This window comes from Muscardinus avellanarius (assembly GCF_963383645.1).
Source record: "Muscardinus avellanarius genome assembly, chromosome: 7".
In the NCBI taxonomy this organism is placed as follows: domain Eukaryota; kingdom Metazoa; phylum Chordata; class Mammalia; order Rodentia; family Gliridae; genus Muscardinus; species Muscardinus avellanarius.
In genome coordinates this window covers 28,798,789-28,814,913 of record NC_137793.1, presented here as the reverse complement: position 1 = coordinate 28,814,913, position 16,125 = coordinate 28,798,789, and the positions used below count along the sequence as shown (strand labels likewise).

General features: G+C 42.4%; 1 protein-coding gene and 1 pseudogene across 2 annotated transcripts; both read left to right on the top strand.

Annotated features, from left to right (window-relative positions):
- Nucleotides 1-8,482: 8,482 nt before the first annotated feature.
- On the top strand, nt 8,483-9,826 carry MGAT1 (alpha-1,3-mannosyl-glycoprotein 2-beta-N-acetylglucosaminyltransferase; the record flags this gene model as incomplete). The annotated part of the gene is made up of 1 exon (XM_080698821.1): nt 8,483-9,826. One exon carries the CDS (start codon nt 8,483-8,485, stop codon nt 9,824-9,826), a length of 1,344 nt encoding a protein of 447 aa, XP_080554947.1.
- A 5,244-nt stretch (nt 9,827-15,070) lies between these two features.
- Nucleotides 15,071-15,850, top strand: LOC308265045 (small ribosomal subunit protein eS1-like; annotated as a pseudogene). Its single transcript has one exon. The product of its transcript is annotated as a small ribosomal subunit protein eS1-like (transcript).
- Nucleotides 15,851-16,125: the final 275 nt, after the last annotated feature.

Sequence of the window (16,125 nt, the reverse complement as noted above, 5' to 3'; positions counted from 1 at the left end):
CTATTAGAGAGAAAGTTTTAACATTGACCATGTTCTAGGGTGCAGTGTAGAAGAAATCGGAGATCTGTGCATCTCTCTGTTCTTCCAGAAACAACAGTATATGAGCCCTGATAAAACATGTACGTAATTACACAATTAAATGGAAGGGACTTGAGGTTTCTGTGAAGACTGGTATTCTGGAATTATGAAGGTGGTGGGTTTTTAGAGGGAATACATGGCAGGGTCTGGGAGAATCTTTTCAAGGGGGTGACAGAATCCAGGTTCCTTTCAAGGCCCTTCAGGAACAGCACTTTGATACCAGATCTGTGGTCTTGTGACCTCAGGGTTGCAGAAATTAGGTCTGGTATACAAGGTTTTGGCCTTGATAGAGAACTTGGCTGTGAAGCATAAGTTACTGATTGAGCTATTGACACTAGAGATATATGCCTGATGATTTGAGGTGTAAAGGGTTGAGACCAGAAAGAAAACCAGTGAGTTCTGTTGGTTTGGAATGGCAGATGTCTGCAAACTAGATGGTATTTAGATCATTTCAATTAATGGAGTCTGGAAGAGTGTGGAGGGTTGGTAGGACCATGCCTTTTTCCTGTTGATTGTGTCTTGGTATCTTCTGAGTACCTGTTAAGTTTGTGATACATGTTGTCAAGTGATTGAGTAATTTGGGGCAGATTGTTTTAGTTTGCCTTACTGATGTGTCCATCTGCGGCCATGTTGATAGACAAAGCTATTCAGAGTTGTAAACATATCCCTTCCATATTTTATTTTTAAGAAAGCTTTATTTGGAAATATTTGTAAATTTACAAAAAAATGCATGAATAAAAATGCTATCAGGACATTCATATTCTCTTTACTTGGATTCACTTATAATTAACATTCCATTTGTTTTTTTCTCTCCATACATGTACATACATGATACTTTGGTTCTGAATCATTAAAGGACATCTATCATGGTCCTCTATCTCTTTTTTTATATACTTCTTACTCTTTTTGGTGTGTTATAGTCTCATCACAATGAAGTTTATAATGATAGTGACATACATTCACACAACACTTGGTGGGTTTTCCTCTGGCCTCACCTCATCCCCACTCCTTCTTCATACAGGGTACTGAGATTGACAGTATTATCACATGTATATAATGGCAATGGAAGTGATTTCTTCATTGATCTTCCTTCTATCTACCCCCTCATCCCAGACCACCTCCCTGGCTCCACTAAAGTTTTTCCTCCATTATCTGGAGTCCCTCTGGTATCTCAGTTACTCCATAGCTCCCGCATATGAGAGAAAACATATGACCCTCCACTTTCTGTAACTGGCTGAGCTAACTTAACATTATATTTTCAAGGTCCATCCATTTTCCTGCAAATGACATAATTTTGTTCTTTATTGCTGAGTAGAATTCCATTGTAAGCATATCCCACAATTTTGTGATTAATTCTTTTGTTGATGGACACCTAAGTTGGTTTCATAATTAAACTATTGTGAATTGTACTGCTATAAACATGGATATGCATTTATCACTATAATATTCTGATTTCAATCCCTTTGGAAAGATACTCATGAGTGGTATAGCTGGATCATATGGTGGATTCCTTTTCAGTTTTCTGAGTAATATCCATACTGATCTCCATAGCAGCTGAACTTCCTTGCAGTCCTACCAGCAATATAGAAGAGTTCTTATTTTCCCACATCCTTGCCAGCATTTATTGTTATTTGACTTCTTGATAACTAGCATTCTGATTGGGGTTAGATGGAATCTCAGTATAGTTTTGATTTGCATCTCCCTGATTGCATATCCCACAATTTTGTGATTAATTCCTCTGTTGATGGACACCTAAGTTGGTTTCATAATTAAACTATTGTGAATTGTACTGTTATAAACATGGATATGCATTTATCACTATAACCTGATTTCACTCCCTTTGGAAAGGGGATTGAAATGGTGTTGGACATTTTTTAATCTATTTATTGGCAATTTGTATCTCTTCTTTTGTATATGTCTACTTAGTTTAATTGCTTATTTCTTGATTGGGTTGATGTTTTAGTATTGTCTTTTAAATTCTTTGCGTAGTCTAGGTATTAGTCCTTTATCAGAGGAAAGCTGGCAAAGATATTCTCCCATTTTGTAGGCTTTCTTTTTAGACTCTTGATGGTTTTCTTTTATGAGCAAAAACTTTTTAGCTTAATGCCATCCCATTTATTCTTGTTTTAATTTTCTGAGCTTTGGGGGTCTTATTGAGGAAGTTTTTATATGCGCCTGTATGTTGGAGTGTTGGACCTATGCCCTCCTCTATTAATTTCAAAGTCTCTGGTCTAATTTCCAGATGTTTGATTCATCTCAAGTTGACTCTTATGCAGTGTGAGAGATAGGGATTTAATTCTATTTTTCTACAAATGGATTACCAGTTTTCCCAGCACCATTTGCAGGAAAGACTGTCTTTTCCCCAACATTTATATTTGGTACCTTTGTCGAAGAGCAATTGGCTATAAGTGTGTGGATTTGTTTCTGTATTTTTTATCTATTTCATTGATTTTCTGCTTTGATTTAAATTATCTCCTCCCTTCTACTAGCTTTGGGATTACACTGTTTCTGTTTTTTGAAGTCCTTGAGGTGTATCATTAGGTTGTTTATTTGGTGATTTTTCTGTTTTTCTTAGGTAGGCACTCAGTGCTATAAATTTTCCTCTTGAAACCGCCTTCATAGTGTCCTATATATTTTCTCATGTTGTATATCTATTTTTGTTTAATTCTAGGGATTTTTAAATTCCTCCTTGTTTCGTCTATAATCCAGTCCTCATTCAAAAGTGTGTCATTCAGTCTCCATATATTTATTTATGCAGTTTCTCTTGGTCTTTGTGCTCTTGATTTCTATTTTCATTCCATCATGATGTGAAATGATGCAAGGAATCATATTACATTTTTTGAATTTGCTAGTACTTGTTTTGTGGCTTAGAATGTAGTCTATTTTGGAGAAGGTTTCATGAACAACTGAGAAGAATATGTATTTAGCTGCTGTTGGCTAGAATTTTATATATGTGTCTATTAGGTCCATTTGGTTTATAGTGTTCTGTAGGTCTGAAGAGTCTTTACTCATCTTTTGCCTAAAAGTGATCTAGGTCTGAGTAGTCTGTTGAAGTCTTCCAATATTATTGTATTTGGGTCTATTTGAGACCTACTGTCCTGAGAGTTTGTTTTATAAAAGTGGGAGCTGGGCGTGGTGGCACACGCTTGTAATCCCAGCATTTGAGAGGCTGAGACAGGAGGATTGAGGTTTGCAGACAGCCTCAGCTACTTAGTGAGGCTCTCTGCAACTCAGTGAGATCTGGTTTCAAAATAAAGAATAAAAAATAGGGCAGGGGGTGTAGCTCGGAAGTCAAATGCCCCTGGGTTCCATCCCCAAACCCGCAAAAAAATTAAAAAAAAAATGTGGGTACTCCTGTGTTTGGGGCATAAGTGTTTGCTATTATTACATCATCTTGTTGAATTGTTCCTTTTATTAATAAGAAGTGCCCACCTTTGTCTCTTCTTATAAATTGTAGCTTAAAGTTCACTCTGTTGAACGTGAACATTGCTGCCCTGTCTTGTTTTCAGTCTTGTATGGTATATCTTTTTCCACCCTTTCACCTTTAGCCTATAGAAATCTTTGCCTGTAGATTTCTTGTAAGCAGTATATAGTTGGATTATGTTCTTTAATCCCCATCTTCAGTCTATGCATTTTATTTGGGGATTTTAGGCCTTTGACATTCAGGGTTTTTTAAAAATTTTTTATTGGTACATTGTAGTCATACATCTTAATGAAGTACAAGATCAATGTTATTTTTGAGAGATGATTTTTCTTTCCTATCATTTTGAGTTTTATTTTTTGTTTGATAAAGTATTATTTTCCTTCACTTAGTTGCCCATCTGGCAGAATTCTCTGGTTCTGGTGTTTGTTTGTTTCTTCTTTTCTTTTCCTTTGTTCTTTATTTCTTTAAGTATTTTCTCTAGTGCTGGCTTGGTAGTCATGAACTCTTTTAGTTTCTGCTCATCTTGAAAGGTTTTTGTTTCACCATCAATTTTGAATATCTTTGCTATATATAGTAATCTTGGTTGGAAGTTGTTTTCTTTCAGGGTTTGGAGTACATCATACCAGCCCCTTCTGGCTTTTATGACTTGTATTTAGAAGTCTGGAGTGAATTTTATTGCTTTTCTCCTGAATATCACCCTTTTTTGTTCCTTTTTTTGTGGGTCTGGGGATGGAACCCACGGGCATTCCACCTCTGAGCTACACCTCCTGCCCTATTTTTTATTCTTTATTTTGAAACCGGGTCTCACTGAGTTGCAGAGGCCTCACTAAGCTGAGGCTGTCCGTGAACCACGATCCTCCGGTCTCAGCCTCCCAAATGCTGTGATTACAAGCGTGTGCCATGACGCCCGGCTCTTTTTTTTGTTCGTAATGCATTTAAGATACTTCCCTTGGCCTCTGTGTTAGTCATTATGTGGCATGAGGAAGTTCATCTTTGATCTTGTCTTGTTAGTGTTCTGAATGTCTCCTGTACATGGGTGTCCAAGTCATTTTCTATGTTTGGAAATCTCTGATATTTTTTTTTTCTCTGAAGAAGTTTCTAACACCCTTGGTTTGTGTCTAGACCTTTTCAATGCCTATTATCTGTAAGTTAGGTTATTTCATATATGCCACATTTCTTGGATGCTCTGATTGTGTTGTTGTATTGTCTTCTTTCTATAGTTGAGTATGTGGTCTGTTCTGAATAAGCTGTCTTCCAATAGTAAGTCTGTTTTCCATGTGCTCCAGCCTGTCAGAGTTGGTTTCATTTCAGGTCTTTATTTACTTGTTCATTTTGCCCAAAGCCTCTTTTTGTTCAGGGCCTCCCTCAGTGAAAGATCCTGTCATTTCTAGGTCTTAGTTCAACTGCAGCCACAGGATTTTGCTGGGCAGTAATGCTCAGTAGTCTAGGAATCAGTCTTGAGATATTCAAACATGGAGAGAACATGATTGCTTTTTATGATAGTTTTTTGTAGTCACTGGCTTGACAAAATTCTGCTTCTTTGCTGAAGTTGGTCTCTGAGAGCCTTCAGGTCTAGCAGCTGTCACCTGGCTTGCCAAGATGGCAATGCCTCCACTTGTCTGCTCACCAAAGGAACAGTATGGAGCTCTTTTCAGTCCTCTGCTCTCTGTGCTGCATCCAATTCTAGCACATTTCTGCTGTCTGTTGAGTTGCGACTGCTTTTCTTCTCCCTCCCTCCCCCTCCCCCCCCTCTCTTTCTCTCGTGGTACCAGGGTGGAACCCAAGGGCATTGCACCTCCGAGCTACACCCCTAGTTGTCAGTCTTTTTAAAAAATATTTATTTATTTATTATTAATTAATTAATTAATTAATTTGGTGGTACTGGGGTTCCTGGAAGCCCTTCTACTGCCGGGCTGCACTCTCAGACCTATTTTATATATTTTTTAAATTTGGAAACAGGGTCTCTTAAGCCAGCACGGCTGGCTTCGAACCTGCACGATCCTCCTGTCTCCGCCTCCCAAGCACGGGGATTACAAGCGTGCGCCACTAATCCCGGCCTATTTATTTATTTTTGCAGTACTGAGGGTGAAACCCAGGGACATTCAACCTCTGAGCTACACCCCTGGTCCTATTTTTTTATTTTTTGAAACAGGGTCTCACTGAGTTGCGAAGGGCCTCACTATGTAGCTGAGGCTGTCTGGGAACCATGATCCTCTGGTTTTTGCCTTCTGAATGCTGGGATTACAAGTGTGTGCCACCACACCCAGCTGCTTTTCTTTTCTTGCTGAGAAGCAGTCTTCTTGCTGGTTGAGTTCGGAGGCTCAGAGCAACCAAAATGTGTTGTCTGCCTCTATTCCGCCATCTTTATTCTTCGTTCCTCTACCTCTGAACATTTCCGTGTATATTCCTAAGAATTGAAATTTTTTATATAACTCAATAGTTATCAGTCATTTTATACTGATACTTTGAATTTCTGTCTGTATTCCAATTTTACTATTTTACTTAATGTCTTTTTTTTTTTTGGTGGTGGTACTGGGGGTGGAACCCAGAGGCTTTCTACCTCCGGGCTATACTCCCAGACCTATTTTATATTTTTTTGGAAACAGTCTCACTAAGTTGCTGAGAGCCTCACTAAGTAGCTGAGGCTGGCTTCGAACCTGTGTGATCTTCCTGTCTCAGCCTCCCACGTACTGGGATTACAAGTGTGTGCCACCACACCTGGCAGCTTTATATATTTAAAAGGTACAAGTTAAGTTTTGACATGCATACCTGTGAAGCTATTGCTACATTCAAGATAATAAAAATACTTTTCCAAAAGATTCCTAATACATCTCTATAATACCCTCACATGCTGCCCTTATCTCCAGGCAACCACTGATCACTGTAGTTTGTATTATCTGGAGTTTTATATAAATAGAATCATAGTGTATTGGTCTTTTCACATCTTGCATAATTGAGATTCACCCATGTGTTGTGTGTATTCATAGTTTATTTCTTATTACTGTTGGATATTATTCCATTCTGTGGATAAATCATACTTTGTTTATACATATTCTCCTACTGATGGACTTTTGGGTTATTTCCAATTTTGAGTGATAGTGAATAAAGGTGCTTTAAGCCTTATGTAGGGTTTTGTGTGTGTGTGTGTGTATGTGTGTGTGATACTGGGGATGGGACCCATGGGCCTTCTACCTCCGGGCTATACTCCCAGACCTATTTTTATTTTTTTATTTGGAAACAGGGTCTCACTAAGGTGCTGAGAGCCTCACTAAGTAGCTCAGGCTGGCATCGAACCCGTGCGATCCTCCTGTCTCAACCTCCCAAGTATTGGGATTACAAGCATGTGCCACTACACCCGACCTTATGTAGTTTTTACATGGACATCTGTTTTCATTACTTTAGGAGCTATACCTAGGAGTAGATTTGCTAGTCATATGGTACTTGTTTGCTTTTTTAAATATATTGCATCTCTTCTTTAATAATAGTGAGAATATTAATTTTTCAAATTTTATGCCATTTTTCAAGACTTACTGCTTTCTTTCATAATCACTTTTTTCATAGCAATATTCAAGTTCTAGAGAAATTTACCTGTGTTTTATTTTACTACTTTCATAATTTAATTTTTATATTTAGAGTTCTGATCCACATAGAAATTATCCTTGTGTATGGGTTAAATTATACATTTCTGAAATGGCTGTATAATTATTATAATGCTCTTAATAATACCATCATTTTCCTACCCTTATCATAGATTAGAATTCTATGTGTAATGGGTCTATCTCTGGGGCTTAAATTCTATTCCATGGGATGATGATCTGTAGGAGTACAAGTTTTAATTGTAGAAGCCTTGTAGTATGTAGTATCTTAATATCTAGCAGCATGAATGTTTTTTGACAGCTCATTTTCATTATTTTCCATGATATTCTTGTGTGTTTAGTTTTTCATGTTGAACTTTAGTATTCTCATTGGGATTTTTGATGATACTGAAATGTCCAAACCAAAGGAAAAGGCTGTTCAAATCTTTTTGTTTGTGTTTCTTTCAGGAATTATGGTTTTGCTCATATATGTTTTGAAGGTTTCTTGTTAAGTTTATTTCTAAATATAATTTTCATGGCTTTTGTGAACAGGGTTTTCTCATCCATTTGTTCTTATAATGAATTATTGTTGGGAATATGAAAGCTATTGATTTTTGTATGCTAATGTTCACTCCTTTGCTCAGTTTTATGATTATTTGGCTTAGTTTTATCATTGATTGTCTTAGCATTTTCCAATCAGGGACTTGCAGCATTAGCAAGTAGACATAATTTTACATCTTTTCCACCTCTGCCTTTGTTTTCTGTAATCCATTGCATCGGCTAATACCTCCAGTAGAATATTAATAGCCATGGCGATCATGGGCAGCATGGCTTTACCTCTGACATTCATGGGAATGCTTCTGGTGCTTCCTTATTAGGTGAGGTGTGATATTTGATATTTAAAATCAGTAATCTTAGGGCAGCTGGATTTGAAGAATGGGAGGCAAATGGTCTCAAACCTCATGCTTCCCTTTAAGCTCGGTGTAGAAGACAGGAAATGAAATCTTTCAGGTAGAGAAGGGAGAGTTAGTGTTCTTTTGCTCTCTCCATTCTACCAGTATCATTCTCTACCTGTCCCACAAACATATTACTTTCCTGAGGACTCTAGCTCATTTTAGAGTGGTGGAGCATGGTGTTCCAGTCCTAGATTAAAGTAAGAGCAGCTCGGGAATCAACCTTCCTCCCCCTTGCTTTTTCACCTGTTCCTGCCCCTTACATTCCTCTACCCTCTGGGTGTGTGGAGTCACATGTCTTTGTGGTGACTGTTGTTTTTTTCTCTCTCCTTTCTTTAGGTGAGAATCCCCTATTCCAGAGGAAGCAACCCTAGAACTGTGGGGAGTGAATCAGGCGACTCCAGGGCAGCCCTGAGCCCTCCCTGTTCCCGCCCTCCCCTGTGGGGGCCAGGATGCTGAAGAAGCAGTCTGCAGGGCTTGTGCTGTGGGGCGCTATCCTCTTTGTGGCCTGGAATGTCCTGCTGCTCCTCTTTTTCTGGACACGCCCAGCACCTGGCAGACCACCCTCTAACCGTGCTATTGATGATGACCCTGCTAGCCTCACCCAGGAGGTGATCCGTCTGGCTCAGGTCGCCGAGGTGGAGTTGGAGCGTCAACGGGAGTTGTTGCAACAGATTAGGGAGCACCATGCTCTTTGGAGCCAGCGGTGGAAGGTGCCCACTGTGGCACCTCCTGCCCGTCCACGTATGTCTGTGACCCCACCACCAGCTGTGATCCCCATCCTGGTCATTGCCTGTGACCGTAGCACTGTCCGGCGCTGCTTGGACAAGCTGCTGCATTATCGGCCCTCAGCTGAGCACTTCCCCATCATTGTCAGCCAGGACTGTGGGGACGAGGAGACAGCCCAGGTCATTGCTTCCTATGGCAGCGCAGTCACACACATCCGACAGCCTGACCTGAGCAGTATTCCTGTGCAGCCAGACCACCGCAAGTTCCAGGGCTACTACAAGATTGCCAGGCACTACCGCTGGGCGCTGGGTCAGATTTTCCACAACTTCAAGTTCCCAGCAGCTGTGGTGGTGGAGGATGATTTGGAGGTGGCACCAGACTTCTTTGAGTACTTCCAGGCCACTTACCCACTGCTGAAGGCTGACCCCTCCCTCTGGTGTGTTTCTGCTTGGAATGACAATGGTAAGGAGCAGATGGTAGACTCCAGCAAGCCGGAGCTGCTGTACCGCACAGACTTTTTTCCTGGCCTGGGCTGGCTACTGTTGGCTGAGTTGTGGGCTGAGCTAGAGCCCAAGTGGCCCAAGGCCTTCTGGGATGACTGGATGCGTCGGCCCGAGCAGCGGAAGGGACGGGCCTGTGTGCGCCCTGAAATCTCAAGAACTATGACCTTTGGCCGCAAGGGTGTGAGCCATGGGCAGTTCTTTGACCAGCATCTCAAGTTCATCAAGCTGAACCAGCAGTTTGTGCCCTTCACTCAGCTAGACCTGTCATACCTGCAGCAGAAAGCCTATGACCGGGATTTCCTTGCTCGAGTCTATGGTGCTCCCCAGATGCAGGTGGAGAAAGTGAGGACCAATGACCGCAAGGAGCTGGGGGAGGTGCGGGTACAGTACACAAGCAGGGACAGCTTCAAGGCCTTTGCCAAGGCCCTGGGTGTCATGGACGACCTCAAGTCAGGTGTCCCCAGAGCCGGCTATAGGGGCATTGTCACCTTCCACTTCCGGGGTCGCCGCGTCCACCTGGCACCCCCACAGACCTGGGATGGCTATGATCCTAGCTGGAACTAACAGCCTGTCTGTCCTGACTGGTCCCTTCCTTGCCATATCGTGAGCTGAGATCGGGCAGCAGTACTTGGGCTGCATTGTCCTGTCTGTTTCTTCTCGGGTCCATTTTATCTTTTTTTCTTTTTCTTTTTCCTTTTTTTTTCAAGTGGCATTCGAGTGCACAAATGATAAAGTGATAGTTATTCTCCCGTTCTCAAGGGAGTGAGATCAGGGGAACCATTCTGGGGTATGTTGGGAGGTATTGAGCAAGAAACCACTGTGTGGTATGGGGAGAATTAGGCTTGTTGAGGCCAAGAATGTTCATATCCTGAGTGTTCTTCTAGGGCATGTGCAGAGAAGTTGGCAACCTTAACTCTCTCGGCCTCTTCTCTCTTCTAACCAGGGCATGAGCCCTTCTCCCAGTGTGGGGCTGGGTTATGGGAGAAGTGAATGTATTTGTGGCCAAAATGAGACTAACCAAAGGGGTGTAGCCATCGGGGTCCAGGCAGAGTTGTTAGGTTACCAGGGTTTACTGCCTTCTTCCCTACCCTTTGATCCTTATCCTTGACCTCCTCTCAGCTGCTCCTGCAGCCTGGCACTTTTTGGTTCTAAGGTGAAAAGTGGGAGAAGAAAAAGCAAGACCCCTCCTCTGCTCAGACCTGGCTGTTGGGAGAGGTGGGAGAAAAGCCCAGTGGGGCAGCCCTCCCCCTTTTTGCTTCAAAGACACAGTATCTTCTGCACCCTCCTGTCTTAAAAGCAGTCTCCTCCCTGTTGCTGTAGGAGGTTCTGCACTGTCTTAATGGAAGACAGATGAGCCACCATGTTCCTTCCCCCCACCCCGGGTTTGGTGCACAGACTCCATCCTGAGGGCATGGCTTCTGGTGGCCCCCTCAGTGTGTGGTCAGGGTCAGGCCAGATCAGCTCTGGCCCCAGACTGGGTCCTAACCAGCTTCCCGTGTCCATACAGGCCACATACTTACAGATCGGGGTGCAAATAGCAGGTTGGAGAGGAATTTGTGTGTGTTTGTTTCTTGCCTGACCTCAGTTTCATGGAAGAAAGTGGAATCTACAGAATTATTTTCAAAAATAAAGTAAAGGCTACATTGTCTGAAAAATGTATGTGTGTTATGTGTGTATTCTGGGAAAGGGATGGGGGAATAAAGGTAAAAAAAAAAGTACAATGAGGTCTAAGGGAAAAAGAGTGAAAGGAAGGGGATAAGTTGAAGGAAGGAGAACAGATGCCTGGAAGAGAAGAAGAGGAGGGAGGAAAGCCGAGGGACAGGTGGGCTGGGAAGGCCAGGCTGGACGTGCAGAGGGCCTCACTGCTACTCTCAAGCTGGGCTGTGGAGCCCTCCGCAGGATGGTTGGCAGCCGGCTTCTCAGGCCTGGTATGGAACTGAGAAGGGCATGCACCCTCTGTTGGCTTGGACAGCTATACTGGGCTCCCTCCTTGGCGTGCCAGTGAGCTCCAGAGTGCGTAGTGCATACCAGGGCAGGCTGGGCAGCAGCAGCAGCACTTAGACTCCTGATTGTGACACCAGTGAGAATGCCTTTTATACTAATACCGATGTTTCCTGAAATCACCCATATTCCATGCAGCACATTCTGAGAGTTCCTATTCTCTGCTAATTTATTTTTATTTTTTTACATGTTGCTTGTAGCTGGGTATGTAGTCAAACATCTGTAATCACAGTACTTGGGAGGCTGAGGCCGGAAGATCACAGATTCAAAGACAGCCTCAGCAACGTAGCAAGGCCTTGTTTCAAAGTAAAAAAATAAAATGGGCTGGGAATGTAGCTCAGAAGTACAATGCTCCTGAGTTTAATACCCAAAATCACTAAGTGACTTTCTTGACAGAATCCACTTTGGAGCTTTATATTAGATAGTGGCAGAGGTCTCTGAGCGAGTTCTGTCCAGACGGGATGGCGGCCATTGGGAAAGCCATTCCAACTCTCTTCTGCGCTCAGGATGCAGACTGAGGCAAGATAAACCATCATTAGACATTCATCTTAGTCTTTTAGCTTTGTTTGGAGTTAGTTGTATCTTCTCTTCTTGCTCTTAGATGGATTTTTTACCTCATTTTTGGTTAAATAGTTTGGCAGATGGTCATTATCCATGATTTACAGAAATAAGCCTGAACAGGAGTTACATCATGCCCAACACAGCTGAGCTGGGAATAGTCTGGCTGCCCAGACTCCCAGGTTCTTACTACTTAATTCATTTAATAAGTTCTGGCCAAATGCTTTGTCCTGTGGTGTTCCATGAATAATGCTAATGTATTTAATCCTTGAAGCAATCCTGAGCTAGGTGTGGTGATGCATAGTGGCCCATGCTTGTTATCTTGGTACTTGGGAGTCTGAGACAGGATAGTGAGGTCCTCCACAACTTAGTGAGACCTTGTTTTAAAATAAAAATAAAAATAAAACAGGGTTGAGGATATAGCTCGGAGGAAGAATGCCGCCTGTCTCAATCCCTGGTACCAAAAAAAAAAAAAAAAAAAAGCAATCCTGGGTGTTACCATTTTGCACTTCCAAAATTACAGATGAGGAAATAGGCACTTAGAGGTTAACTTGCTCAAGGTCACACATGATTGGGGTAGAGCCAGGATTTGAATGGAAACCATTCTGATAATCGCTTATGGATGCTGGACTGTTCCATTCTAACCTTTACTGCCTTCCTTTGACCTGACACCCCCTCCCCAGCCTCACTTGTCCTTTCAGGCCCCACAGCAGCAGTGGTGCCATACTGAGAGGCCAAGCAGCTGGTGGTCTCATGCCTGGGTTGGTGGGTGGGCTGCGGACTAGGAGGGAACAGTGGTGGAGGGGGCTGTAGGGGAGAAACAGTAAAGCCTGAGGCCCGTTAGAGCCACAAGAACACTTACATTGAGGGGTACCTGTCAGGGTCTCTTGATGTGTGTCCCTAGAGAGGCTACTCTTACCTTGATCTGCCTTGCATTTCATGTGTGTATAGTGAATACCTTCTAGGAACCCTGACGCTCCTGTGTATAACAAAGCAAGTAGGAATGCCAAGTAGCATTAAATGCTATAGAATTGTGCTAAACTTGAGCCCAGATTTAATGATCCTAAGATCACCTCTGCCTTTTTGTTACTTGTGCCACTGTCCCTGCTTTTGCTTCTCCCATGATCAGCACCCCTTTGTCTACCTTTCCTCCTTTACCCTGCCCAATCGCTTACAGCTCTGAGAGCTTCAGGACATCTCTCTGCCTCCCATATAGCCTTCCTTCTATAATTCTTGGCCTTTGTCTGCATTGCATGTCTAGGTCACTTTGGTAGGATTTCATTAATTTACTCCCAATGTAGACAGATGTGTTGGGTGAAGTCTGGCCAGGTCTCTCCCAAGCCTTCAGTGGACTTTGTCAGGGTTGAGTTTCCAGGGAAACTGAGACAAAACCCAACTCCTAAGGGCAGTCCAAGAGGGATGGATGGCAGTAAGAGGGTTAGATTAAAAAAAATGTTAGATTAAAAACCACCACTTTTAAAATGCATCATTTACTGTTTTTTTTCTTCTCCTTAGTACATGCTCATTTTAGGAAGTCAAAATGGATATTATAACATGCAGACTTCTACACTGTGCCTCATCTGTTTACCCTGGGTTGCGTGTCCTACCCTCATTCTCACATAGATGCACAAATAGATGAAATATTTATCTGTCTATAAACCTACAAAGTTATGTAAATATTTAGCTTATGTAACAGAGACTTTTAGACTTCCTGAAAGGAAACGATTTGTCACTGGAGGGGCCATTGAACCTCCATCTGTTCTCCCACCCACCCACAGTCTAACCTGGGAAAGTCACAGAGAGTTTACTTGAGAGCAGAGGTCAGTGGCCCTTGCAGATGCAGGGAGAGGTAAGTGCCACATCTCTTGTCCTGAGGTTTGGACCAAGCTTAGCAGCTGAGGTCAAGTTGTGAAGCTGTGATCAGTTTGTGTATCTTTCTTTGGACTGGCTAGAGCCAAAACCTCTTCCTCTGAGGCATTTTGGGGGCGGTTTTGAAGTTTAATGTGTGGAAGCAGGGTGAACAAAGTCCAATGGAAATCGCTGTCTCCATTGCTTCCCTTGTCCTGGTGTTCACTTTGGTTACCCGATACCTTTTGTCCCCTCACGCCCCAGCATATGTCTGGAGGAAACAGAGTGGTATTCAGAGAGGTTGAGTAGAAAGGGACCAAGCTAGTACTAACACTGATATACTTTCCTCTAATGCCTCCCTTAGTGCACTTGAAGTCTGGCTCTTCTAAAATGGTAATAGGAGCCATGCATGGTTGGGCACACCTTAATCCTAGTATTTGAGAGGCTGAAACAGGAGCATCAGAGAAGGTCCTCAGCAACTTAGTGAAATCCTGTTTAAAAAAAAAAAAAGCCAGGCATGGTGGTACATGCTTATATTCCCAGCATTCGGGAAGTTGAGACAGGAAGATTTCGGTTTGCAGACAGACTCAGCTACTTAGGCCCTTTGAAACTCAGTGAGACCCTGTTTCAAAATAAAGAATAGAATGCCTCTGGGTTCCATCCCCAGTACTGAAAAAAAAAAAAAAAATACGGCTGGAGGTATGGCTCCAGAGGTAGGTAGAATGCCCCTGGATTCAAACCCTAGAACCACACACACACACACACACACACACACACACACACACAAAGAAATAAATAAAAAATGCAAAACAGTGTGTTGTAATTAGATTTAACTGTGGACATAGTGTCTTGTGGAAATAAGAGGTAGGTGATGTAGGGCTGCCATAGTGGTGGTTCCTGATATTATCAGGGCCCCAAATGACCTGTCTCTGTCTCACTCCATAGCATGAGGCTTCCATTCCAGAATAAAGAATTCCAGCCACTGTACTTCATTTTAGGCAGGAAACAAGAAGATGGAAGAAGGGTACAAGATGGATGCCAGCTGCCATCTTCCTTTCCTGGAAGCTCATAGATGGCGTCTGATCACAGCTCACTGCCTACAGCCAGATCACACAGATATACCTGGCAACAAAATGGTCTGTTAAAAGTAAGTTTTCAGCAGAATTGATTCCTCATCAGACTAAGATTCCTGTTATTAAGGGAGAAAGAAGTGATTATATGGGCAATGACAGGGACCTCTGCCACACACCACTGGGTCTGCAAAACAAAACTTGTGACAGTGGCAAGGGGATTTGGAGAGGGCAAGATAGCGGGTTATATGAGAAACATGTCATACAGTACTCAGGAGCCTAGGCTTTGCTGGGGTCACACATGATAAACCAAAGTTTCAGGAGCAGCACCATGGTGGTTGGCAAGAACAAGCACCTTGCTAAAGGTGGCAGGAAGGCAGCCAAGAAGAAAGTGGTTGATCCGTTTTCTAAGAAAAATTGGTATGATGTGAAAGCACCCCTTACGTCCAATATAAGAAATATTGGGAAAACACTGAACTCAAGGAACTGAAATTGCATCTGATGGCTTCAAGGGTCATGTGTTTGAAGTGAGCCTTGGTGATCTACAGAATGCTAAGGTCGTATTTAGAAAATTCAGGTTAATTACTGAGGATATTGAGGGGGAAAAACTGCCTGATATCCATGGCATTGATCTTATGTGTGACAAAATGTGTTCTATAATTTAAAAATGGTAGACTATGACTGAAGCTCACCTTGATGTCAAGCATACCGATGGTTGTTTGCTGCATCTGTTCTGTGTTGGTTACAATCAGATACAGAAGACCTCTCATACTCAGCAGCAACAGGTCCTCCAAATATGGAGGATGGTGATAGAAATCACGACTAGGGAGGTGCAGACGAATGACATAAGAGAAGTGGTCAATAAATTGATTCTGACAGCATTGGGAAAGTCATAGAAGAAGTTTGCCAGTCTATTTATCCTCTTCATGATGTCTTTGTTGAAAAGTAAAAACACTGAAGAAGCCCAAATTTGAATTGGAAAAACTCATAGAGTGTCATGGTGAAGGGAGTAGTTTTGGAAAAGCTACTGGGAATGAGACAAGTGCTAAAAACCAAATGAGCTGATGGATATGAACCACCAGTCCAAGAATCTGTTAATAATGACAAATAAAAGTCCTACTTGTGAAGAAAGAAAGAGGAAGGAAGGAAGGAAAGAATTTTTAAAAGCACAACCCCAGAAATGCTGATTGGCAAGAATGGATGCACAGTGGACTCAGTCTTTTATTTTGTCGCCATCTTCAATCCATTGCTCCTAGCTCACAGTCCAAGATGGTGCCCTGGTTTCAGCTCCCAGGAAGAAAGAAAAGGTAAGGGAGGGAAAACCTCATTCTGTAAAAACTGAAGCCATGCACCTATCACTTTACTTCATATTCCATTCATCAGAAC